Source organism: Podarcis bocagei (assembly GCF_964188305.1).
Source record: "Podarcis bocagei genome assembly, chromosome: Z".
In the NCBI taxonomy this organism is placed as follows: Eukaryota; Metazoa; Chordata; class Lepidosauria; order Squamata; family Lacertidae; genus Podarcis; species Podarcis bocagei.
Window position 1 is genome coordinate 21,183,070 of NC_138140.1, and position 26,973 is coordinate 21,210,042.

The 26,973-nt window shown below is 43.9% G+C and overlaps 1 protein-coding gene across 2 annotated transcripts; it reads right to left on the minus strand.

Moving 5' to 3' along the window:
* Positions 1 to 135: 135 nt before the first annotated feature.
* Positions 136 to 26,933, minus strand: LOC308578447 (diacylglycerol O-acyltransferase 2-like). 2 transcript variants are annotated; one of them, XM_081178843.1, is made up of 9 exons: positions 26,589 to 26,933; positions 22,147 to 22,354; positions 12,603 to 12,731; positions 11,136 to 11,243; positions 9,226 to 9,296; positions 8,274 to 8,478; positions 6,399 to 6,573; positions 4,269 to 4,471; positions 136 to 2,874 (listed from the first exon to the last, which is right to left on the minus strand). In XM_081178843.1, the coding sequence occupies exons 2-9, from the start codon at positions 22,184 to 22,186 to the stop codon at positions 2,720 to 2,722; spliced, it is 1,086 nt and encodes a 361-aa protein (XP_081034969.1). In that variant the 5' UTR covers positions 22,187 to 22,354; positions 26,589 to 26,933; the 3' UTR covers positions 136 to 2,719. The 2 variants fall into 2 exon arrangements, with proteins under 2 accessions (XP_081034969.1, XP_081034968.1); XM_081178842.1 differs by having other exon boundaries at positions 22,147 to 23,340.
* Between the last annotated feature and the right edge of the window lie 40 nt (positions 26,934 to 26,973).

Genomic DNA, 26,973 nt, shown 5'->3' on the forward strand with positions numbered 1-26,973 from the left:
CATTTTCAGATCATTCGCCTTTCCATCTATCAACACCTGAAGAACTGAGGTGTTAGGGAAGGAGTACCTCTAATATTTAATTTAAAATGTGGTTATATGAAAAGAAATAGGATCAGAATAAATTGATATACAAGCTGGCAAAATGCTAATTTCTTTTATTGACAGTATGCCCAGGCTTTTTATCAGAATGGGTCAGTATGAGAAAACAAATGAGAGGAGAAAGAAAAAAGAAAGTGAAAACACAGAGTCATTCAAAATGAAACCTCTCCAGGACATCTTCAGAGATTTACATTTCTTCCTTAAATCATCATGTCTGATCACCTGCAAATTTGATTAAGATAAAGGCCTCTGCATTCGAGGGACTGACAAATTTGTGAATTTGATCTTCATGGTTAATGCAGAATGTAGCTGGAAAGCACACGAAATATTGGAGTTGTTCTGACCTTGCAAGAGTTGGTGCTTTTGTGGAAAGTCTGTGCTTTTCAGACATTTCTTGACTAAAATCAGGATAAATTGCTATCTAATTTTGATTCCATTTCACAAGAGATTTTACTGATTGGCAAAATGTATGTAGAATCTTGTCTCTCGCAGTGGCATGCAGAAATTGCACAATCATAATATTGGAAAGAGTTGCAGTCCTCTGGCTTGTTACAGGAATTAAGATAACGTGTTCTATCTCAATTGGGAAGTACACTCCCAGAGAGAGAAGCTTTTTGAAAAAATCCACCATATAGTCCAGGTCCTCCGAGTGTCCCTATTTTCCAGGGACACCCCTGATTTGATCCCGGATTGTCCCGCTTTTCCTTCCTTCCTTTTCATTGGAGAAATGTTGGAGGGTATGTGGGGTGTCCCTATTTTCATTGGAAAAATGTTGGAGGGTATGGAGTTATCCAACCCCCAAACTGTCTGAAGGCAATCCTGTATAGGGAAGTTTTTTTAATGTTTAATGTTTTATTATGTTTTTATATATGTTGAAAGCCGCCCAGAGTGGCTGGGGCAACTGAGTATGATGGGTAGGGGAATAAATAGTAAAATTATTATGGAATGGGACGTCCCTGTTTTCATCAGAAAAATGTTGCGGGGTATGTATGCTCTGCACCATATATTTTGCTTGAGTTGGAGGATTTTCAAAGCCAATTATAAGCTGATTTTTCCAGTGTAACTGTGACTCCAAACAGGTAATTTGTTTATCCAGAATATTATGGCTAGCTTGAGTAACGGTCTCATGGATATTCAAGCGATCTTCATAGTGAACCATCTATCTTGCATCTGCTTCGGATCATTCTTAAGCTCTGCCAAGACTTTTCGGATTGGCTTCAGAACTTGTATTTGAGACAGGATCACTTTCACTAAATCAGTATTCGAGTCCTCTTCCGCCATTTTCCTCGACTCAACCAATAGTGAAAGTTGAACTTGAAGAAGCTACCCCTCATTAGCTCTAGCTCTTCATGGCTATACCTTGTCAGAAGGAAATAATATATGATAGGAGGGTTTTTTTTACTGATAACCAGAGTCTTTGTCCAAGCAGCCTGATAATTTGGTAGTTTGAAATTCTCCGGAGAGAAATGAGAGACATGTTTCACAGCACTACCTCCAAACTGGAAGACTGTTTCCCCCGCCCCATTCAATGTTAGATTGGCTCCATTCATGGAGGTTCCACTTAGGAATCATAAGAAACTAAGCTCAGACCTGCAACAGCTGTCTAGTCCTGTGTCCTGTTTTCACAGTGGCCACCATGGGATACCTATGAGGAGGATATGAGTGCAAGAGCACTCTCCCCTCCTGTGGTTTCCAGCAACTGGTATTCAAAAGCTTCACCGCCTCCGATGATATAGGCAGAGTACAGCCTTTCCTCCTTCATGAATTTGTCGAACCTTCTTTTGAAGATGTCTAGGTTAGAGTAATAAGTATATCTACACGCTGCATAAAGAAATCCATTGATCCGTGTGGCTCAGTATTATCTACTCAGGCTGGCAGTAGTTTTTTTCCTTGTCGTCGACTGGTCAATCCTTTTTTTAACAAAACATACATTTATTTATAATAAAATGGAACAAAGTATAATGGCAGATGCCAAATACATAGGGGATAGCCAGAGCTAAGCACATAGGAACAGATTTCCAAAATCAAATGTAATAAATTAATATCACAAGGTGACAACTAACACATGTGGGTTTATCTTATTACTCCAGAACATTATAAAAATACTCCATTTTTAGACACTATCTTGTTGCCTTCCCTCTCTAGTTCTCATCAATTGTGTAAGTTTAATTATGCATACTATGTCCCATATTTTAGTTATCCATTATCCACCTGTCAGGGATTATTTAGTTGTGATTCCTGCATTGCAGAGGATTAGACTAGATGACCCAACAGGGTACTTTCCAACTCTACAATGTTATGGTTATATGATTCTCTCATGGATGGTGTTCAATTCCCCACCCCCATTTTTGTCAAATAATGATTTCTGGCAGCAGTTAAGAGGTGTTGCCTTAATTTCCTGCCCTCTGTTAGCACAGTTTCTTTACTGTGGCCAAATAGGAAAATCAGGGAGTCCATGGGCAAAACAGTCAATCTTTTTTAAGGCTATGTTGCTGGGGGACTTGGAACTTCTGCATGGCAAGCATGGGCCTGGTATAAGAGGTGAGGGAGCCCTTGCTGAGGGGCAGGAACCTATCTGCACCTTTGTCTCCTCCCTCCACCCCCTTGTTGCCAATCTCAGTCATAGGATCCGAAGCTCGGCCGTCTCTGACAACCCGTACGTGGCTTTGTGGTCGTCAAAGAGCTTGCGGAGAGAATCGATGTACATGGCGTGGTAGCGATCCACCATCTCACAGGTTGGGTTCTCCATCCTGGGCACCATCAGGGGCTCTCCAACTAAGGAGGGAAGAAGAAAGGAGAGGCTGAACATGTGCAGAAGGACAAAAAAGGAGGAGGACCTCATAGAATAGTAGAAGTGTAGGGCTGGGGAGATCCACCCAAGGTAATCTAGTTCAACTCACGGGCAAGACCAAGGTGAGATGATGTGGACCCCTCAGGGTACATATGTTACTCTTTCTTTAATTATGCTATTTTAAATGTGCATTTTATATTTGACTTCCTTTAGTAATGTTTTCTTTTGAATTTTTTCTCTTAACTGTGCTGAGTTAAATGTGCATTCCATAGCTGACATCTTTGTAATGTTTAAGATTATATTTTCATTTCCTATTAATTACATTGGTTTGAATGTATAATTTAATATATTACTTCCTTAAGTAAAGTTTTATTCTGCATTGTTTTATTTTATGTTTTAATGTGTTGTGAACCGCTTTTAGAATTTTTTTTCTTTATAAATATAAAATCGTATAGAAATAAAATGGTTAATAATAATACTACATAGGAAACCACCTTAGACCAAATCAGGCCCTTGGTCCATTAAGCTCAGTATTGCCTACACTGACTGGCAGAAGCTCTGCATGGTTTCAGGCAAGGGGACTGTTTCCCAGTCTTATCTAGACATGCTGGCAGAGATTGAACCCGGGACCTTCTGCATGCAGAGCAGATGCTCTACCACTGAGTTACAGCCTTTCCCCAATGATATACAAACTATGAACCCCATGATGCAATGAGAGATTTCAGATTACAAAACCCATGATGCAGTGAGAGACTACAGACTACAGTGAGCCATAATGCAGTGAGCTACAGCTATTCCGTATGTGGGTATGGGAGGGTCAGGCAGCGGTGGAGCATATGCCCATGCTGCGCGGGGCAGTCAGGTGGGGCATGCCCCCTGAGCGGAGCGTGGCGGGCCCCCTCCATGAGCCACAGTTCAGGGTTAGGAGAGGGGTGGGGAAGCGACTGCCAACTCTCCCCCTGCTCTCTGCCACTGGGTCGGGCCTGACCCGGCGACGAATGTGCCGGGCGCACCTCACCACGGCTAAGGTGGGATGCTCTCCACTGCCAGGTCAGAAGTGACCCAGCGGCAGAGCTGCTGCTGTTGGGCGTGAGGTGTGCCATGGCCGAGGAGGGTGAGGAGGTTTTGCAGCTCTGCCATCCACTTGTCTGCTTTCCTCCCCCAGATCAAGCCTGACTGGGGGGGGGGGGAGGCAGAACTGCACCAGGCACAATTTCTGCAGCCAAGGCGGTGTTCCTTCTGGTGTGGAGCCAGGCTATTATGAAGAAGCCTGCTGTGGGGGCTCCTGTTTGCGACCCCTCTCAAAATTGCCCCTGGGGCCAGGGCGCCCATGGTCCCATCCCCCCACGCTATGCCTCTGGGGTCAGGAAATACTCACTGACAGTGGTGACTGGTCTGGGGAAAGGAAGGAGTCCCCAGGAACGGACAGAGGAGAATCCCCTTCCATAAAAAAAGCAGGGGGAGAAGCCCAGGATCTTTCTGAATCTGTCCTGGATTCTCCGCATCCAGCTCCCCTCCTTGAAGAGAACCTGCTGGAAAAGGTCATTCTCTCCAAAGGAGAAAGCAGGAACCAGATGGGCCCTGGAGGAAAGAAAGCATGGAGGGATGTTAAGACAGAAACCACCTGAAAACAATCACATACACAGCCCAACAAGACAACGACAAAAATCCACCAACAGCATACAAATCAATATGGCTAACCTGATACAAAACACCCACCCACTCACACATGAAAACGAAGATCACCACAGCCAACCACAAATGAACAACCATACCCTAGGCCCACCCCAACCTCTCTCACCACCAAAGGAACACAAGTGAACAGCACAGAACCTGCACAAGCGACGCTGACACAAAACCCCACATATATTAAGTATAATAGAAACATCACCACCTGACCCAACCTTCACCCCCTTTCCCCTTCTTTTTCTAAATGTCTCAACAAATGAAACTGATCTGTAAAAATGTTACTTGGAGGGGGGGAAGAGAGAGAGAGAGAGATTGCATATACTTTTGTAAACTAAGAAAATCTTTTTAAAAAATACATTTAAAAAAACAACAAAAATAAATCATGAGAAAACACGAGATTGTGATTCTTAAACAGCAAGGGGGTAAACTAGTTGACTCTTAAGCTCCCTTCCAACTCTACAGTTCTATGATTCTATGATCAAGAGCCCCCTGCCCCAGGAATAAAGAGCTCCCCTCAGAAATTTAAAACACAAGAAGATGAAAAGAGTGTGGCTGCTAGATCAGGCCAAATGGGGCCCATCTAAGTCCAGCATCCTGTTTTCACAAGTGACCAAATGCCACTTTGAGAACAGAATGGGCACAGTAGCCAAATGCCATAAGGAATCAAAACAGACTGCCTCTGGGCCTGAAGGTTCCGGAAGAGCACTGCTGGATCAGGCCAGTGGTCCATATAAGTCCAGCATCCTCTTCTCACAGTGACCAACCAGGTACCTGTTATTTGCAGCAAGGGTCTGGAAACCAAGCCTTGTGAGGAATGATGGAGGGAGTTGGGGATGTTTAGCCTGGAGATGATAAAGAGGTGCCATGATAGCCATCTTCAAATATCGAAGATGGAGCAAGCTTGTTTTCGGCGGCTCTAGAGGGGAGGACCTGAACCAATGGGTTCAAATGACAAGAAAGAAGATTCCGACTCAGCATTGGGAAGAACCTTCTGGTGGTGAGAGTCATTCAACAGTGGGACGGACTCCCTTGGAAGGTGGTGGACTCTCCTTCCTTAGAACCTTTTATACAGAGGTTGGATTGCTGTCTTCAGTGCCAGATTTATGTATAAGCTAAACAAGCTTTAGCTTAGGCCCCCACTCTCGAGGGCCCCCCAAAAACTTAAAAGGAAAAAAAAAACCTGGATGTACATTTTCAAAATATAAGTTTAAAAACAAATAAAATAAAACCTACATACAGTGTGATACATACAGCAATAGTGTTTGTGTTGTGTATGGACTTATTAGGTTCATAAATTACCATATAGAATATATTCAACAACAAAAAACAACAGGGACAATTTGTTGTTGACAAAGGACAGCTGGACATATAAAGAGCCCCATTACTTTCAGTAGCTTAGGGCCTCATCAAACCTAAATTCGGCCCTGGCTGTCTGCCAGGAATTCTTGCAACTGTAACTCTTGCATTTCAAGGAGTTGGGCTAAATGTCCCTTAGGAGACCCTCCTATGATTCTGTGCAGGAGCTACCCACAACTACAACAACCATGATAGCTTCCTTGACCCTCCAGAATCAAAATACACGTGCTGCTGAATATTGCTGCCAGAGTTTCATAGAAACAGAATTGTAGAGTTGGAAGGAACGTAACGGGTTGCCTAGTCCAAACCAGGGGCCACTGGTTGGCCAGTGTGGTACCTTTCTTCTGATTCATCTGAAGGGCTCTTCAAATGCCATTGGCATCTTAAGTCTCTGGCCCTCCTGGGGACTCTCTGCCACCTGTCAGCTAGGAAAGGAATTCAATGTTCAACTGGTGGTACGCACCCATGTCGGAGCGCCATCCGAACAAACCCCTTGCGCTCACTCAGGATCAGTGTTGTCACTCCTGGCCGACAGGAGAGGGCCTCTGCTGCACCACCAACTACAATCGCTACAGCATTCCCAGTCCCATTCCGGGATATGAGGTATTCTATTGCCTTACGGGTCACAGGGAAGAGACCTAAAGGGCCAGAGAATCAGAAGAGAGTTAGAAGTTGTAATCCCCACCAACTTGCAGGGCTGTTGCATGTCCAAATCATTTCTTCAGCTTTTTAGACCTAAAGGGCTGACGATATAATAAAGAGACATCTGCACAGGGAATCAAATCATAGAATTGCAGGGCTGGAAGGGACCATCAAGAGTCATGTAGTCCGATTCCATGCAATGCAAGAATCACAACTAAAGCATCCATGACAGATGTCCCTCCAACCTCTGATAAAAACCTCCAAGGAAGGAGAGTCCATCACTTTTCAGGGGAGTCCATTCCACTGTTGAACAGCTCTTACTGTCAGAAAATTATTCCTGATACAGTGGTGCCCCACAAGACGAATGCCTCGCAAGACGGAAAACTCGCTAGACGAAAGAGTTTTCCGTTTTGGAGGTGCTTCGCAAAACGAATTTCCTAAGGGCTTGCTTCGCAAGACGACAATGTCTTGCGAGTTCCTGCTGGTTTTTTTTCCTCCCCCCCCCTTTCTAAGCCGCTAAGCCGCTTATCAGCTGATCCGATCAGCAGATAAGCCGCTAAAAGCCACTAATAGCGCTAATAGCGCTAATCCGCTAATCCGTCAATGGTCTCGCTTAGCAAGACGAAAAAACCGCTAGACGAAGAGAATCACAGAACGGATTCTTTTCGTCTTGCGAGGCACCACTGTATCTCCTTTCATGTAACCTGAATCCATAGGTTCATCCCACACTCTGAAGCAGCAGAAAACAAGCTTGCTACGTCTTCAATTGGGCAACCCTTTAGATATTTGAAGATGACTCTCATGTCACCTCTAGGTCTCCTCTTCTCCAAGCTAAGCATCCCCAACTCCCTCACCTGTTCCTGACAAGGCTTGGTTTCCAGACCTTTTATCATCTTGGTTACCTCTCTCTGCATGCATTCCAGCGTGTCAATATCATTCTGCCCTAAACTGGACACAGTATTCCAGTTGTGGTCTGCCCAAGGCAGAATACAGTGGTATTATTCCTTCCCTTGACCTTGACACTAGATTTCTGTTGATGCAGCCTAGAATAGCATTAGCTTTTTTGCTACTGCATCACACTATTGACTCATTTTCAGCTTGTGGTCTACGAAGATCCCTAGATCCTTTTCTCATGTACTATTGGCTAGCCAGGTGTCCCCCAAATTTTATTAATGCAGCTGGTTCTTCCTGCCTAAGTGTAGACCAGAGCTTTCCAAACTGTGTGTCATGACACATTAGTGTGTCAGCTGCAGTGTGTAGGCGTGTCACGCGAAGGCTTCCTATACTCCTCCCGGGGCTGGAAAGGGGTTAGTTTAACATCCGATTTGCTAGTAAAACTGAATAACTGTGTTGCGAAATGATGCATGTCTAAAAAGTGTGTCACCAACACGAAAATTTTGGAAAGTTCTGGTTTAGATCCTTACTTTCGTCCCTATTGAAATTAAATTTGTTAGTTTGGGCACAGTCCTCAGATCTGTTAAGGTCATCCTGAATCCTGATCCTGTCTTCTGCAGTATTTGCTACCCCTACCAGTTTGGTGACATCTGCAAATTGGATGAATATCCCCTCAATTCCTTAATCCAAGTCATTTTTACAAATATGTTGAACAACAGGGCCCAGAACAGAACCCTGCAGCACCCGACTTGTCACCTTTTTCCAGGATCTCAATGGAGACAGCACAGAAGAAGACACTCACCCCCACTCATTAGGTATTCCCTGAAGACAGGCAATCGGAAGTTGCCAGCCAGTGTGGCCAGGAAGGGTTTGATCCCAGGAAACTTTTCATGGAAGCCGGTGGCTCGAGTGACAAGGTTGCCGAAAGCTCCAACACAGAGGATCCCATGCGGGTGGATCCCAATGATGTAGTTGTGGCTGGGGAGCAGGTCATGAGTCTTCACCAGCTGAATGATATTAAATAATGATATTGACAAACTCAACCAAGTGTTCTTAGTACACCAAAAGCTTAACATGCGTCAACAGTGTGATGCAGCAGCAAAAATGGCTAATGCAGTTCTAGGCTACTTCAGCAGAAGTCTAGTGTCCCGATCAAGGGAAGTCATGCAACCACTTTATTCTGCCTTGGTCAGACCACACTTGGACTCCTGTGTCCAGTTCTGAGCATCTCAGTTTAAGGAGAATATGAAGAAGGTGGGAGGTGTGCAGAGGAGGACAACCAAGATGGCCTGGAAACCAAGCCTTATGAGGAATGGTTGAGGGAATTGGGTATATTTAGCCTAGAGAAAATGAGAATTAGAGGGAACATGAGAGCCATCTTTAAATATCTAAAGGACTGTTGTATGGAAGACTAAGGCAGCTTGTGTGCTGCTGCTCTGGAGGGAAGGATCCTGATGGATTCAAAGGGCAATAAACAATAATTCAGACTAAATAATCTTCTGAGGGTAACAGCCATTTGCAATGGAACAGACTCGCTCAGAAGGTGATAGGCTCTTCTTCACTGGAAGTTTTTAAGCAGAGGTTGGAAGGCCACCTGTCAGGGATTCTTGACCTGTGATGCCTGTGTTGCAGGCAGTTTGACTATATGAGTCATGGGGCCCTTCCAAGTCTATGGTTCTATGATTCTATGGCTTGCAGCCTCGCCACAGCTGGGAGGACCCAGAAGTGCCCTTGTACCACACACTGGTGCTTACCTGAATCGGAAAATAATCTCGGAAGTAATTCCAGATGGACCAGTTCCGGACCCAAATAGAACTTCTCCCACCTGCAGAAATGGGAAGACAGATTTATTCTAGCCTCTGAGTGCCCTTGCAGCCAAGAGTTATAGAACATGAGAATGACTCTAGGAAAAGAAGGAAAAATTAAGGGGGGGGGCAGGAACCAGTGTAGATTGGAAACACAAGTCTGCTGTCCAGCAATTGCTGCCACTGACCCCTCCATCTGGGTCTGCTGCAGGTGTCTCAAATTTGGTCTGGAATGGACTTCCTAAAAAGCAAATGGTTTATGGCCTTTATTCATTAAAATTTGCACCGTTTGATTGTTAAAAGAAACAGGCCATCCTCAAAGCGGTTTACAGAGAGAACCCAATAATTAAACCATTGGATAAAACAGCTGAAAGCAAGTATTTAAAGCATTCTAACAATAAAAAAAATCAGAAATAAGCTAAAACCAGATTAAAACATACATTAATGTTCTACATGTCTGGGTAGGCTTACCTAAACAAAAATGTTTTTAGCAGGCACTGAAAAAGGTACAGGGAAGGCACCTGCCTGATGTCAATAGGCAGGGAGTTCCAAAGTGTAGGAGCTACCTCACTAATAGACTGATTTTTTTAAAATGTGGGACTGGAATTATGGGGCACCTGTAATGGTGTCAGTTCTGTGCATCAAAGCAGTCAAGAGGGCAAAACGATCTCTCAGGTCATTCTTCATACCTCCCACCACCAATTTGTAAATATATAATCACTGTTGTGTCAATGAAGGTAAAGTCCACCACAGCTATGTGCCTGCCTTTCCAAGTAGCCCAGTGATGCATTGCAGGGGGCTGGACTAGATGACCCTCTGGAGGCCCTTTGCAACTCTCCATGATTCTGTGAAAACAGATCTTCATTTTGGGGGCATCTGGTTGGCCACTGTGGGAAAAGAATGCTGGAATGCAAGGGTCATTGCCATGATGCAGCAAGCTCTTCTTGTGTTCTTATGAGTGTCATCCAAAGGAAACCAAACACAGATAGTCCTGCCTGCCCCTGGACCTGTTCACAGGGTCACAGAATCACACAGAGATGGAAGAGATCTGAAAGGGTCATCTAGTCCAAACACCTGTGGTGCAGGAACCACTACAAAAGTTTGCTTTGCCCCTTCTCTTGCAGAAATGTCACGTTCTGCAGCCTGCCACACAAGAGAGAGCTGCTCTTGTGGGATTCCTCTCTTTGTTGTCAGGTGTGATACTTAGACCTCTGAGGAGTGACGTTGGATGGACTTTGGGTTTGTGACAAAGCTGGGCAAACATTGTGGGCTAGGCTGGGAGTACTGTCAAGGAACGCACAGAGTGTTTGCAGTCATGTGGCTGAAACAAACCTCCTGCTAACCTGGTTTCCCTTTTTCCTATCAGTGGGAATAGTCATTCCAACATCTCAGATACAAAGGTGATTCTCGAGTCGTTCATCACAGAATTGTAGAATTCAATTTTTCATCCACAGTGTACAGAAAACATTAGCTGAGGCAATTCTCCACCATGGAAGCATTAGGAATAACTTTCTAAGGGTAAGAATCATTCAACAGTGGAATGGGCTCCCATGGACTCTTCTTCCTTGGAGTCCTTTAAGCAGCTGGTCGGGCAGCCATCTGTCAGGGATTCTTCAGCTGTGATTCCTACATTGCAGGCAGCTGGTCACTACATGACCCTAGAGGTCCCTTCCAACTCTACATAATTCTATGATTTCAAGGACCTGTGAAAGCAGGATCCAAAGAGTACTACTGTGGCAGCCAGCCTCAGTTAATGTTCAAAGAGAACAAAATGCCCAAAGACAAATGCACACACAAAAAATAAGAGCTGTACCTTCAAACAAAATCCCTCTAAACAACCAGGATGCTTCTTCACTCACCATTCTCAGGAGTATTCCAATCATAGATAAGCCAAGCCAGGTAGAGAGCAGAAATGGGCCAGAAACTGGTGAAAGCCAGATAGATAAGGAGAATCAGGGAAACCATCCCTAAGGGAGAAGAAGAAAAAAAATAGCTTATTTAGCTCAGTTAAAGCCACTTTATTAATTTATTTATTGCATTTATATCCCATGTGTTATGTGAGACCTTTAGCTAACAGAAGGCTGCAAGCAGCAGCTGAGACACAGAGACATATTTGATTTCTGCTAGAATCCAGGGCTGTGAGTAAGGAAGAGGCAAGACTTTCTGAGGTGTTAATGCTTGTGGTCAGGTTGTATATATGTGTAAATAAACCATATAGCCAAATGACACCACAGTCTCTGCTGCCCCTCATTCCAAGGAAACTGAACCCTAGGTAAGTGCTTGGAACACCTGGAATTTTGCTTTGCTCAGAGAGGCTTGTAACAATACATACATGCATACATTTACACATTTAAATATTCATTCATTCATTCATTTTTCCATTCAATCATTCATTCATTTGTATACTTACTTACTTCGAACTCTGAATGGCTCAGGGCTCCTTTGAGAGCCAAACTGGTATAATGGTTAGAGAGCTGGGCTAAGATCCAGAGAGCCGGGTTCTAGTCCCCTGCTCAGCCACAATGCTCTCTGAATGTGACCTTGGGTAAGTCACCATCTCTCAGCACAGCCTAATTTATAGGGTTGCTGTGAGGATAATATGAGCTGATCTTTGGCTCTGTGGTCTCAGGACAACTGTTTGGCCAGAGAGATGGCTTGACCAAAGAACATGTGTCAAATCAGCCATCCCTTTGGAGGTCTTTTCCCATTGTGTTATCCTGGCAAATGTGTATTTTAAACCTCTGTTCTGAATTATGATGGAACTCACAGGTAGAGAAAACTTTTGTTTTATATATCTTTCCAGGAAGGATTGGAAAGGAAAGTGCCCAACAATCGCTATGTCACCAATGCAAAGCAAACCGGTTTCTTCACTGTCTCCTCAGTATTCCCCACTCCTGCTTAACTCCTTTAAGGCTCTCAGGTCTTGATTAGCAGAATTGCACAGTTGGAAGGGACCCTGAGAGTTGTTTAGTGAAGTCCAACTAAATCTCAACTAAAGCATCCGTGACAGGGCCACCTGTGAGGTGGGTTAGGCCAAAAAGCAGTGGCTGGCCCCCAAACTTCCCCAATTGACTTCATGGCTGAGGGGGGATTCAAAGTCTGATCTCCCAGGTCCAAGTCTTATTTAATCCCCACAACTGCCCTGTGAGGTACGTTAAGGTGACGGCAGTGACTGGTCCCCATGATCACACCCGGTGCATTTTGTAGCCAAGTAGGGATTCAAACCTTGGTCTCCCAGGTCCTAGACCGAAACTCTAACCACCACATGACACTGTCCCTTTTCTCAAGTTGGCCATCAGTCAGAAAAATAGTCACATTCTACTCACCCAGCATCAAGAAGCTGAAAATCCACTGGAGGACAGACAGGAGCTGGAGGCCAGCCAAGAAATCTCGTTTTGAAGGCCATGGCACAGCCAGCAGCACGCGGAGAGCAGCCTGGATGCTGGCATGGATCCCTGGAAAGGAAAAGGACACCCAGACCAGGTTGCACTGACCTGTTTGCTTAGCTTTTCTCCACCCTCCCACCATTGGGAGACGCCCTCAGTGACTGAACCAATCCCCAGAAACATCTGGTGGATTCCACCCTTGAGAAAAGCAGGTTGCGCCATCCAGTGACATACAGACAACAGGAGCATGCAGGACAAAGGGCAGGAAAGGTCATGGGCAGAATCACCCCTCTTTACCTAGGAAGGCAGCCAGCCAGCCAGCCAGCCAGTAACACGTATGCTGCTTAAGCATGGCATTTCAGCAAACAGAGACACCTGGCATTTCTGTGTGCATCAGCAGCCAGCCAGCTAGCCAGTAACACGTATGCTGCTTAAGCATGGCATTTCAGCAAACAGAGACACCTGGCATTTCAATGCGAAAAGGATCTCAGGGGTCTTAGTAGACCACAAGCTTAAGGTGAGTCAACGGTGTGATGCAGCAGCAAAAATAGCTCATGCAAATCTCGGCTGCAACGATGGAGTTCTTGTGCCCAGCTCAAGGGAAGGAATAGTCGTACAATGATTGCCCATCTACAGAACTAAGCATACACTCTAATAGGGTCTGCCCCGAAGAATCATATAACTGTAGAGTTGGAAGGGGTCCCCAAGGGTTATCTAGTTCAATGCCTGCAATGCAGGAATCACAGCTAAGGAATCTCTGATAAACGAGCATTCAGACTCTGGTTTTAAAAAATCTAATGGAGTCCACCACCTTCCATAGTCATCTGTTCCACTGTCAAATGGCTCTTACCATCAGAAAATCATACCCAATGGAATCTCCTTTCTTGTTGTTCAGGTCTCCTTCATTGGTTTGGGTCCTACCTTCTGAAGCACCAGAAAACAAGCTTGCGCCATCTTTCTCAGTGTATCACTTAAGGTATTTGAAAATGGCTATCATCAGTGCTATTTTACTAGAAAAAGTGGTGCCGGAATTCACCATGAACACCTCCCTTGTACTCTTAGAAGGGCAACATTTGATACCCACCTGAGAGTGGCTGGAACTGAGTTCCATCTGAAAAAAAGCCCTTTCATATATCCTCTCAGTCTCCTCTTTTCTAGGCTAAATAACCTAAACTCCCTCAACCGTTCATCCTAATGCTTGGTTTCTAGACCCTTTATTTTCTTGGTTGCCCTCCTCTGCATACTTTCTAGCTTGTCAATATTCTTCTTAAATTGTGGTGCCCAGAGCTGGACACATGACTGCCAGTGAGGGCTGCCCATTGCAGAATAGAGTTCCTTTAATTTAGACACACATCTTATGTTGATGCCACCTAGATTTACATGGGGGATTTGCTATGTCACACTGTTGCTTCATGTTAAGCCTGAAGTCTACCGAGACTCTCAAATTCTTTTCAAGCCAGGTGTTCCCACACCCCATAATTGTACATCTGCTTATTCGTGCCTAAGTGTTGACTCTTTCCCTAGATTCTTGTATTGCCACATCCCAGCAGTGTGAAAACAATGATGAAGAAAAGGGTTGGCGACCCAAGAATAAGTTCACCCTGGCCCGCCACCTGCCCTTGGGATGGTGGGTGGGAGGGTGGTGTCCAACTCTGGCAGCCAGAACTAGTGGCATGATATGAACTGATATTTGTTCAGACAGTTGGCAGGAGGATAAAGGAGTAAGGAAGGTCAGGGCAGATGACAGAGATGCAAACAGGATTTGCTTTGCATAAAGGATCATAGAATTACAGAATTGTAGAGTTGGAAGGTCATCTAGTTTAACCCCCTATAATGCAGAAATTGCTTTAAAAAATTAGAGTTGTAGAGCTGAAAGGGCTATAGGTACTTGAATTTCCTAGTAAAAGCCAGGTGCCATCTATGAATTGAATGAATCATACAATTGTAGAATTGTAGATTAAGCAGGGAACTGTTGTTAAGCTTGCATGGCATCAGGGACCCAGTTCTGATATTGTGCTTTATCCTACAGTTTTAAGCCTAAGGGGAAGTGCAAGGGGGAAAAGTTGAAAGACTCTGAGGATCGTGGGTTGAAGATATTATATGTATCATCCCATGGAAGGATTATGATATTGAAGCTCTAATGCTTCCTAAAAATGAACAACATTGATCGTGTATTATAATATACTAACCTTACCATAAGATTGCATTTCTGGTTCTAAGGCTAAGTAGAGTTTTCATCTATCTCAATCAATACAACAATTAGGGGAGCCAATTAAAACAAGTAGAGTATTTATCTTTGCCCCTTGGTGATTTGAGGGAGGGGGTATCATTCTTTGCAGAATCCCAGTGAATAATCCGACCAGTAAAACAAAGGTGCAGATCTTTTTTGTAAAACATTGGAATGAATTGGGTGAACTGTAAATGCTTCAGATGTGAGTCTTCGCACCAATATATTTTGCGAATGCCTTAAAAAAACAAACCACTTCCACAGAATTGCACATATCCAGCTTGATTTATATAAGAAAATGGCAACTGCAGAGAAGGGCTGAGGCACGCCATTCCCAGAGTGATTTAACAGACAATTCCTCATTCCAGGGAATTATAGCTTTGGGACGAGGATAAAGGCCTCCTATAGCAACACTCAGAACTCTGGACAAACTACAGCTCCCAGGATCCTCTGGTGAGAGGGTGTCTTGGGGGAAGCCATAACTGTTTAGGCTGATTATCTGCGAGGTGAGAAAAGTGGAAAGTGGAAACTTCTAGACTGCAAAGCATGAGAAAAGGTATATCAACAACAAAAGAAAGGAAACGACACCTCCTGCCTCCAAAAAGGAATGTTCCTATGCATATCCAATTAACTATACCTCCATCAGAAAATGGTACCAGGTGCTATTTTGACACACACACACACACACACACACACACACACACACACACACACAAATGGAAGGAGAATGGCACTGACTAAGCTTCTGTCCTAAGCAGAGGAAAACTAAATGATGTCATAGTTTTTGAGCAGTTATACTCGTGAAAGTGGCACAATTCAATATCTTCTCCCTGTTGATGACCTAAGGGCTCAGATCAACCAAGGCACAGAAAACAATACCTCAGATTCGTACAAAATGCCAGGAGTAAAAAAGGACACCCTCAAACACTCACGACAGTGATGAACTCCCCTTTGAGATATTCACATGGATAAATAAAAGGAATTTCAGTTGGCCGGAAAGAACATAAAGTGAAAGCCTTTGCAGATGACTTGGTACTAACTATAGAAGAACCATTAAATAATGCCAAAGAAGTTATTAAAGAAATAGAACAATTTGGACAAGTAGCAGGTTTTAAATTAAACAAAAGCAAAACTAAAATATTAGTTAAAAATGTGAAACAAGACTTTGTTGATATGTTGCAGCAGGAAATTGGTATAGAAGTAGTTAAAAAGGTTAAGTATTTAGGAATTTGGTTAACCACAATGAACATAGATTTGTTTCAAAATAACTATACACCGGTGTGGAATGGAATTAAGAGAGACATGGAAATATGGGGAAGAATGAAATTATCATTTTGGGGAAGGATTTCAACTATAAAAATGAATGTGCTACCAAAGATGTTATTTTTATTTCAATCAATTCCTATAATCAAGGGGGCAGCAATTTTTAAAGAATGGCAAAAAGCAATTTCAAGATATGTCTGGCAGGGGAAGAAACTGAGAATACAATATAAGTTGTTAACAGATGTTAAAGAAAGAGGGGCTTCGCCCTGCCAGACTTGAAGTTGTACTATGAAGCAGTATGCCTCTGTTGGTTAAAGGAATGGATGTTGTTAAGAAATACAGATTTGTTGGATTTGGAAGGTTATGACAATAGATTTGGTTGGCACGCATATCTATGGTATAATAAAACAAAAATCCATAAAGGATTTGGTAATCACATATTTCGAAGATCTTTATATGAAGTATGGGACAGGTATAAAAACTTATTAGAACGTAAAACACCGTGGTGGTTATCTCCATTAGAAGCTATGAGTGTGAAAAAGATAAATATGAGTAAAAATTGGGTTACCTATGAGAAATTGTTGGGGGGGGAGGAAATAAATGGAATATGAAACCATATGAATATGTAAAGGATTGGTTGCACTATCGCCAAGTCAATGAAATATATAAAGAGGATTTAAAGGAAAAAGGATTTGATGATAAAAAATCAAAATTTGAAATAGAAATATTAAACAATGAATGTAAAGCAATGCCTAAAATGTATAAAATACTCTTGGAATGGCATTTGAAAGATGAGGAAGTGAAATCGGTAATGATACATTGGGCAAAATACTTTGGATATAATATACAGCTTGAAGAATGGGAAAGGTTGTGGAATGAAAGGATAAAATCTACAGCCTGTAATGCTTTGAAAGAGAACATGATGAAAATGATATATAGCTGGTATATTACACCAGTGAAATTAGCTAAAATGTATAAGACGTGGGTGGTGCTGTGGGTTAAACCACAGAGCCTAGGACTTGCCGATCAGAAGGTTGGCGGTTCGAATCCCCGCGACGGGGTGAGCTTCCATCGCTTGGTCCCTGCTCCTGCCAGCCTAGCAGTTCGAAAGCACATCAAAGTGCAAGTAGATAAATAGGTACCGCTCCAGCGGGAAGGTAAATGGCGTTTCCGTGTGCTGCTCTGGTTCGCTAGAAGCGGCTTAGTCATGCTGGCCACATGACCTGGAAGCTGTACGCCGGCTCCCTCGGCCAATAAAGCGAGATGAGCGCCGCAACCCCAGAGTCGGCCACAACTGGACCTAACGGTCAGGGGTCCCTTTAGCTTTACCTTATAAGACAAATAATAAATGTTGGAAATGTAAAGAAAAAGAAGGAACATTTTATCATATGTAGTGGGAATGTAAAAAAGTAAAGAACTTCTGGGAAATGATATATAATGAGATGAAAAAGATGTTGAAATATACATTTTTTAAAAAACCAGAAGCATTTTTACTTGGTATTATAGGTCAGGACATTAATAGGCAAGATGTTAAATTGTTTTTATATGCAACAACTGCGGCAAGAGTATTGTTAGCCCAGAAATGGAAACAAGAAGAAATTCCGATGAAAGAAGAATGGCAGACGAAATTAATGGACTACGCAGAATTGGACAAAATGACAGGAAGGATTCGAAACCTGCGGGACCAGAGATTTACAGAAGATTGGAAGAAGTACAGTGGTGCCTCGCAAGACGAAAAGAATCCGTTCTGTGATTCTCAGCTGATAAGCGGCTTAGCGGCTTAGAAAAAGGGGGGGGAACCGCAGGAACTCGCAAGACATTGTCGTCTTGTGAAGCATAGGAAATTCGTCTAGCGAAGCACCTCTAAAACGGAAAACTCTTTTGTCTAGCGAGTTTTCCGTCTTGCGAGGCATTCATCTTGCGGGGCACCACTGTATATGAATTATTTGAAGAGCAACTGTAATCAACAAATTACGCTAGTAGGACTACAAGAAGTTTTGTAAGGAGAAATATACGAAGTGTTACAAAGTAGAAAAAGATAGAGATATTGGTTATGAGTTTGAAATGTAATAGGGAAGATAAGAAATGCATACTGAGAGATTAGAATGGAAAATTTTCAGACAAGATTGATGGAAGTCAAAAATTTGAATAAGATGTAAAAGTATGTTTAATTACTGTTGAAAATGATATGTTAAAAAAACTAATAAAAATTATATATATATAAAAGAGAGAGAGAGATTCACATGGATATTTTGATAGCCTCATATCACAGAATTATAGGGTTGGAAGTGCTCAAAATTGTCATCTGGTCCACACAGACATCACAGAGTCACTGACAGATGGCAAGCCAACCTCTGTTTTAAAAGTTCCAGTGGAAGAGAGTCCACCAATATCTGAGAGAGTCAGTTATGCTGTTGAACAGCTCTTACTCTCCTGGAGTTTTGGAGACTGAAATTTGATTCAAGGATGCCCCTCAATGGCTAATGCACTGGAGGGAGCCAGGGGGTTGATTCCTTGAAAAAAAGAGTGCTAATGAAAAGTCCACAGGAGACAAGGACTTGGGAGCAGCTCCCAGGCTCTGGAATGCTCAGCAGACCACAAGCCTCCAGCTTTGGAAAGAAAAGGACCTTCACAACCTCCCCAAAGAATGCTCCAGTCCAGAATTTCACAGAGCATATGGGAAGCGGATCCAGGATGTCCAAACTCTCCCTGGCCTGCTCAATAAATATGCACTCCCTGCATTGCCCAGGACCGATGCAAAGGCCATATGGCTGCAGAAACCAAGTATCATTTGAGCATCCCCACCTTGACTCTACTGAGCCAAGTACTCTGACTCAGAGCTGCAGATGAACAAGGTTGGCCACAGGTTAGGGCTGGGTCCAGGATCTGATCCCATCTAAGTGGTCATGGAGCAGGAGCAAAGCATCAAAGCACTGGAGCTTCTGCTAGGCTTGAGCCAGGTTGAGGACAGAAAGGGGGTGCCCAGAATGAGCAAGGGAGGTTCTGAGAAACCTGAACCTAGGCAGCTGGCTCAGGTGACGAGGCAGAAGCCCAGTTCTGCCCCCAAGTAGCAGAAGTTCTTGAGCCCAGGCAAGGGGGTGTCCAGTCAGAAAGTGAGAGGTAGCGCCAAGGTATCTGGGAGCCCAGAGACTGGGAGGCCTCATGTGGCATCATCAATCTTGCCAAGAGAATCTGAACATCACTAACTGGTATGGTTCTGAGTCCCAGATATTGCCGGGTGTTTTTCAACCTGCTTAGACCTGCTCCCTCAGGAGTCCAATGCACTCCTGAGTTTTCTTGCAATAAGATCTGGAAATTTTCAGATGTGGTCTCCCTTATCAGTAAGAGATTTTAATGCCTGTTTTCAAAAGGTGTTAAAAGCTCTGGTCATTTAAGCTTTGATTTCTGGTAACACTATGAAGTGGGTTACTGGAAGGTTGAATGGAGCGTGCTTGTTTTCTGCTGCTCCAGGGAATAGGACCCGAACTGATGGATTCCAGCTGCAAAGAAGAAGAGTCCAGCTCTGACAGTAAAAGCCATTTGACAGTGGAATGGACTCCCTCGAAAGCTTAACATGAGGCAACTGTGTGATCTAGCAGCGAAGAAAGCTAATGCCATACTAGCCTGCATTAATGGAAGACTAGGGTCCAGATCAAGGGAAGTACTGCATTGGCCTGAATATAAGCCTCACTTTTCCCCCAAATTCCAACCGTGAAAAGTTAAAGTGTGGCTTATATTCGCAACTTTACGGTATGCAGCCAGGAGCGCAGGGCAAACAGCGCCAGGAGCGTGGTGAAGCAGTGCCTGCCCCATGCGTAGTGCCCCATCCTCTCCAGAAGGAGCAAGGAAGGGAGTTGCTTATCTTTGTGGATTTTTTCTTTTTTCTCCTCCAATTTTTAAGGTCCTGCTTATATTTGGGGGTGGCTTATATTCGGGCCAATATGGTAATAGTCTTGCTCTATTCTGCCTTGGTCAGACCACACCTGGAATACTGTGTCCAATTCTGGACACCACAATTTAAGAAGGATATTGACAAGCTGAAACATGTGAATAGGTGGACAGCCAATATGATCAAGGGTCTGGAAACCAAGCCTTATGAAGAACAGTTAATGGAGTTGGCATGTTTAGCCTGGAAAAGAGGAGACAGAGAGGAGATATGATAGCCATCTTCAAATATCTAAAGGGCTGTCACATGGAGGATGGAGCAAACTTGTTTTCTCGTACTCTGAAAGGCAGGACCCAAACCAATGGATTCAAGTTACAAGAAAGGAAATTCCAACTAAACATCAAGAATAACTTTCTGACGGTAAGAGCTGTTGGACTCCCTTGGAAAGTGATGGACTCTCCTTTATTGGAGATTTTTCAACAGAGATTGGATGGGCATCTGTCATGGATGCTTTAGCTGAGATTCCTGCATTGCAGGGGGTGGACTAGATAACTCTTGATGGTCCCTTCCAACTCTAAAAAAAACCTCTTATTCCATCTCACAAGCATGGCCAAGTTGTGACTTGCTGAAGGTCCCATCCCCGCTTCCCCACATCCTACCTGCAGGAGAGGGAAGTTTGCAGAATTTTAGCCCATCTGGTCTCTCAGAGCCCATCCTGTCCTACTGTGACTGATAAGGAAAGTCTTTGGTCAAGGTCTTTCCCGCCTCTTGGCCACGAGACTCCCACATCGGCATTTTATTTCCTCATGGCTAAAATATGGTGAAACATTAACCACTGCCACAGATGTCACAGCCCAATATGGACTAAAATAATGAAGGAGGTTGCCAACCAATCCCCTCTTAGAGAAAAGTACTTAACTTAAAAACTCAGGAGCTAAACAGGGTGGGAGGGAGGGATCATAGAATCCTGGAATTGTAGAGTTCGAAGAGATCCCAAGGGTATTCTAGTCCAATCCCCTGCATTGCAGGAATCTCAAGTAAAGCATCCATACATAAAACCAACATCTGCTTTAAAACCTCCTAGGAAGGAGAGTCCACCACCTCCCAACGAAGTTCATTCCATGATCAAACAGCTCTTACCGTCAGAAAGTTCTTCTCGATGTTTAGTTGGAATCTCCTTTCTTGTCATTTGAATCCATCATTTCAGGTCTAAACCCCCCCCCCCCAGGGCAGCAGAAAACACGCTTGCTCCGTCTTCTGTGGGGCAACCCTTTCAATATCTGAGGTTGACTCACATATCACTTCTTAGTCTCCTCTTCTCCAAGCTAAACATGCCCAACTCCTTCACTCATTCCTCACAAGGTTGGGTTTCCAGACTTTTTATCATTTTGGACACCCTCCTCTGCACATGTTCCACCTTGTCAATATTTCTCTTAAATGGTGGCACCCAGAACTGGACACAGTGCTCCAGGTGGGGTCTGACCAAGGCGGAATAAAGAAGTATTATGACTTCCCTTGATCTGGACACTAGACTTTTGTTGATACAGCCTAGAATAGCACCAGCTTATTTTTGTTCAGTTTGTGGTCTACAAAATCATTTTTGTACTTTCAAGTCTGGTGTCCCCCATCCTATGGATGTGCATCTGATTATTCCAGCCTAAGTGCAGACCCTTACACTAGTCCCTTTCATTCATCTGCAAGGTGCTGTGGCACTGAATGGACATATGCTCATCAAGAAGCCATCTGCTTGCAAGACAGAATAGATGGTTTCCTGAAATCAAGATAAATAACATCCACAGCATCTCTACAATATGTAAAGGTTGTCATCTGATTTCTTTTTTAATGCAATTGTATTTTTGTTAAACTGGTTAGAAATACACTTCAATCTTCCCTGGGATCAATCCCAGATCACCAGATTCTATCCACAGACATTCCTAAAACCCTTGAGACACATTTTGTGCCCCCAAATCAAAATGTGTTGCTCAGGAAACAGCCAGCTGTTGCACAATTACCATGAAAACACACATCACCCAATGATTTTTTAAAAGGGACCTTTTTGGTAGACATATTTGCTATAGCTTTAAATCTTATGCTGGCTTTTTCCTTACCACTCTGGTTTTGGAAATATGCAGCAATGAGAGTCTTCATGGCGATCTCAGACACCCGGACACCCTTTTGCAACCTTTCTCAGACTTCGGTCTGGCGGGGTTTGCAAAGCAATGAACTCTGGAGTTGAGCTTTTGACCACGTTCAGGCTCCAGGACAGCTAACTAGGAGGAGGGGTGAGGCAGTGAACAAATCCTGATCCTGCTTCCTCTTTGGAAAAAAATAAATAGGTGAGGTAGGACAGGGAAACACAGAGGTACAGAGAACACAGGATGTAAAACAGGTAAATCAAAGATGACTTTTTTTGTAAAGGACGCAGTGAAAGTGTTTTAATTCCTTAAGGGTTACATCAAGTATTTAGCAGAAGATTCGCATGTAAAATGTAGTCCCTGGGATCTCCGTGGAGGAGGTTTAGAATAATAGAAATGTAGAGTTGGGATTGATCCCAAGGGTCATCTAGTCCAACTCCCTGCAATGCAGTAATCATAAATTTTTAAAAGGCAGCCAAGATCATCCTATTGTTGAATTCTTCTCCTCAAACCAAATTCCATGTTTCGGCTGAAATGCAAGAAAGAGGAAAGGAAAGAACAAACACCCATCTCTCCTGACAAATCTTAGGGCAGAAAGCCATTCAACCCCCAATTAATTAATTGCTTGTGGCTTTTTAAGCAGAGGTTAGATGGGCATCTGTAAAATTGTTGAGCTATGATTCCTGGACTGGAGGGACTAGATGATCCTTGGGGTCTCTTCCACCTCTACTATTCTATGGTTCTGCATTAGTGGAGATAAATGACTAGGATTGATGGGCTTTAACAAGGATTAGACAAATGTGTGGAAAACAATCTATGCCTCTTAACTGGAATGGAAGCTTTCTGCTTAGAAGTATTAAACATATCTCTCTTCTTACAATATAACAGAGATTTGACAGATCATTCCCATCATATTGTTACACACCACCCCAATCTCCACAGCTGTGCAAGATTCCAGGGGTTACAGGGATTTATCCCAGGCTCGTGTGTCCTGTGAAATGAGGCACAGCAAAGACAGTGGTGTCTTTATGATGTAAGCAACCCCCATTTTGCTTGGGGACTACTTTCTGGGTCATCATGTGTGCTGGCAGAGCGCACATAAGCCCACCCTGATCCGCTGTGCTCTCTTCTGGATCCAAAACTGGTCTATGCATGCATGTTCACGTACTGTGAAAGCACACAAAACAGGAGATTGCATGTTTATAGTTTACTTACATATGCAGTGGTACCTCTGGTTACGTACTTAATTCATTCCGGAGGTCCGTTCTTAACCTGAAACTGTTCTTAACCTGAAGCACCACTTTAGCTAAAGGGGCATCCTGCTGCCGCCGCGCCGCCAGAGCACGATTTCTGTTCTCATCCTGAAGCAAATTTCTTAACCCGAGGTACTATTTTTGGGTTAGCAGAGTCTGTAACCTGAAGTGTATGTAACCTGAAGCGTATGTAACCAGAGGTACCACTGTATATGCAACCTGAGCATACTATGGAGGGGTTCAAAGCATTACACTCAAAACAGGTTCTCACTCTCTTGTCGGCTGCAATGTTGGGTCCAAAACTGCCAGCCCACAATTGCGCTCTGACCCCGCTTTCTCTAGCTGACAAACTGCTTTCCAAATGTTAACTAACTTTCCTTCAGCTTACATCACCGCCCACTCCAATTCCACCCCTCCCCCCTGAAACTCTGCCTTTTTTGTCTCTTACTATCTCTCAATCCAGGCTCTACCCTTCTGCCTCCAGCAGAGAGTTTTTGCCTTGTTGATAGTCATCACACTGTCTTTATTTGCTTAAGAACTCATGCTGGCCTGGACGCAGGAAGATTTGTTTGGCCTGTATTTTACCCATGCTAAACACATTGTCTGGCAATCAGGAGACTCCGGGCACCCCACAAATTCATAAAAATATGCACAAAAGGAGGCTCTGGGGGCTTTCGGTGGGTCAAGGCCAGAATTTATTTTTTATACCCCGCCCATCTGGCTGGGTTTCTCCAGCCACTCTGGGTGGCTTCCAACAAAATATTAAAATACAATAGTCTATTAAACATTAAAAGCCTAAACAGGGCTGCCTCCAGATGTCTTCTAAAAGTCTGGTAGTTGTTTTTCTCTTTGACATCTGGTGGGAGGGCGTTCCACCGGGCGGGTGCCACTACCGAAAAGGCCCTCTGCCTGGTTCCCTGTAACTTGGCTTCTCACAGCGAGGGAACCGCCAGAAGGCCCTCGGCGCTGGACCTCAGTGTCCGGGTAGAGACGTTCCTTCAGATATACTGGACCGAGGCCGTTTAGGGCTTTAAAGGTCTGCACCAACACTTTGAATTGTGCTCGGAAATGTACTGGGAGCCAATGCAGGTCTTTCAAGACCGATGTTATGTGGTCTCGGCGGCCACTCCCAGTCACCAGTCTAGCTGCCGCATTCTGGATTAGTTGTAGTTTCCGGGTCACTTTCAAAGGTAGCCCCACATAGAGCGCATTGTAGTAGTCCAAGCGAGAGATAACTAGAGCATGCACCACTCTGGCGAGACAGTCTGTGGGCAGGTAGGGTCTCAGCCTGCGTACCAGATGGAGCTGATAAACAGCTGCCCTGGACACAGAATTGACCTGCACCTCCATAGATAGCTGAGTCCAAAATGACTCCCAGGCTGTGCACCTGGTCCTTCAGGAGCACAGTTACCGCATTCAGAACCAGGGAGTCCTCCACACCTGCCTGCCTCCTGTTCCCCAAAAACAGTACTTCTGTCTTGTCAGGATTCAACCTCAATCTGTTAGCCGCCATGCATCCTCCAACCGCCTCCGGACACACAGGATCTTCACCACCTTCACTGGTTTTGAGCTGAAAGAGATGTAGAGCTGGGTATCATCTGCATACTGATAAACACCCAGCCCAAACCCCCTGAGGATCTCTCCCAGCGGTTTCATATAGATGTTAAAAAGCATGGGGGAGAGGACAGAACCCTGAGACACCCCACAAGTGAGAGCCCGGGGGCCTGAACACTTATCCCCCACCACCACTTTCTGAACACAGCCCAGGAGGAAGGAGCGGAACCACTGTATAACAGTGCCCCCTGACTATTGGTTTAAAAACCAATATTGATTTTAAGAAGAAGAGGAGGAGTTTAGATTTGATATCCCACTTTATCACTACCCGAAGGAGTCTCAAAGCGGGTAACATTCTCCTTTCCCTTCCTCCCCCACAACAAACACTCTATTAAACCAATAGACTAGCCTGACTATTGGTTTAAAAACAGGAAATTTTTAAAATGTTGCATAAATGGAGCAAAATTCAGGCAAATAGTAAAAGAAATAAATATGCATCCTGACACTGATGCTAGTTTAAGATACAGAACTTTGGTGCTATTCTTTTTTTACTGAAAAAATGTGACCTAACCTAAAAAATGTGACCTGGGAGAGACCAAGTTTCAAATCCTGCTACTTGGCCGTGTTTACGGAGCCCCACCTTGGGAGTCAGTCACTGCCTCTCAACCTAACCTACCCCACACAGTGTTGTTGTGAGGGCAAAATGAGAATGGTGAGAATATGCCAGAGTTCTGATAGCCCAGAAATGGAAAACACCGGAATTACCAACTGTGAAGGAGTGGCAGACAAAGATGGTTGAATATGCGGAATTAGCAAAACTGACCCATAGGATTTTTAGTCAGGAGGAAACAAGGTACCAAAAAGAATGGAGTAAATTTATGGTCTATATAAGTGAGAACTGTAGAAACTTGAAGACGTTAGCAGTACTGAAATAAAACTTATGTCATGGCTTAGTTACTACTAAGGAACTGTGGATTAGATTGGAATAAGAAAACCTGCAGAAGGGAAGGAGGGAAGTCAACTGCTCCACGGAGTGTAAAATAAGACAGATGTAAAAAGATTTGAAATATCTGTGTATTTTGTTGGTGTATTTGAAATAAAAACTTAACAAAAAGCATTTTTTTAAAAAAAAAAAAAAGGAGAGAGAATGGTGAGAATAATGTATGCTGCCTTGAGCTCCTTGAAGGAAAAGTTGGGATAGAAATGTAATCAATATTGAAATAAATAAATTTGTACCCTTCGTTTTCCACTTTGTAGAAATGTGGTTTTATTATTGGAGATACACTCTTGAAAGCCATGATTATGGATCTGAAGCATATATTGTAGCTCCTGTGGTTTTGACCCACAAAAAATTAATCAAGATTCAGGAAAAGTCACGTTCACTTTCTTGCTGATTCAGCAGTTTCATGTGGGATTTTATATTTTCTGACTCGCCGATCAAATAGAGGTGGACCCCCATTCGGCAATTCCTACGATGGCAGAGATTCCTGCATTGCAGGAGGTTGGACTAGATGACCCTCGGTACACTTGCACCTCTGCAATCCTATAATACTATGGATCGGTATTAGTGGAGATGGTAGAATAGCAACAACAATAATAGTATAATACCTGGGAGCCACCTTCGTGGGATTAATATCCTGAAAGGTGGTGTAATGTTAACAATAACAGCACCTAACGTCCATCTACCTTTCTCAGCCTACAACTCCCATCAGGCCCCGCCAGCGCTACCACCGCCCCACCAGTCCAGCGCCGTCCAATCAGCCCGTCGGCCGTGCTAGCCGATGGGAGTTATAGTCCAAATTCCCAGGTTGGGGAAGGGACGCTGTTTCTCATTGTCATATTTCAAAACTTGGGGGAACATAGTGTGCGTGTGACTCAGAGTTGTGGGGGAGTAGAAGACAGGCCCTTATGCTCCCTTATGAGAAATTCGGCTCTCTCTTTCCCCACCAGCGGCCCCGCTTCAGACCTAGGCCTCCTTCGTTGCTATGACAAC

Bases quoted from the DNA above. Each gene is read 5' to 3' on its own strand.
- LOC308578447 (XM_081178843.1), bottom strand. From the start codon at position 22,186: ATGAAGACTCTCATTGCTGCATATTTCCAAAACCAGAGTG. The intron at 8,479-9,225 runs GTAAGCACCAGT...AATATCATTCAG, and splicing joins GAGATTATTTTCCGATTCAG to CTGGTGAAGACTCATGACCT. The intron at 4,472-6,398 runs GTGCGTACCACC...TCTTTCCTCCAG, and splicing joins CGGATGGCGCTCCGACATGG to GGCCCATCTGGTTCCTGCTT.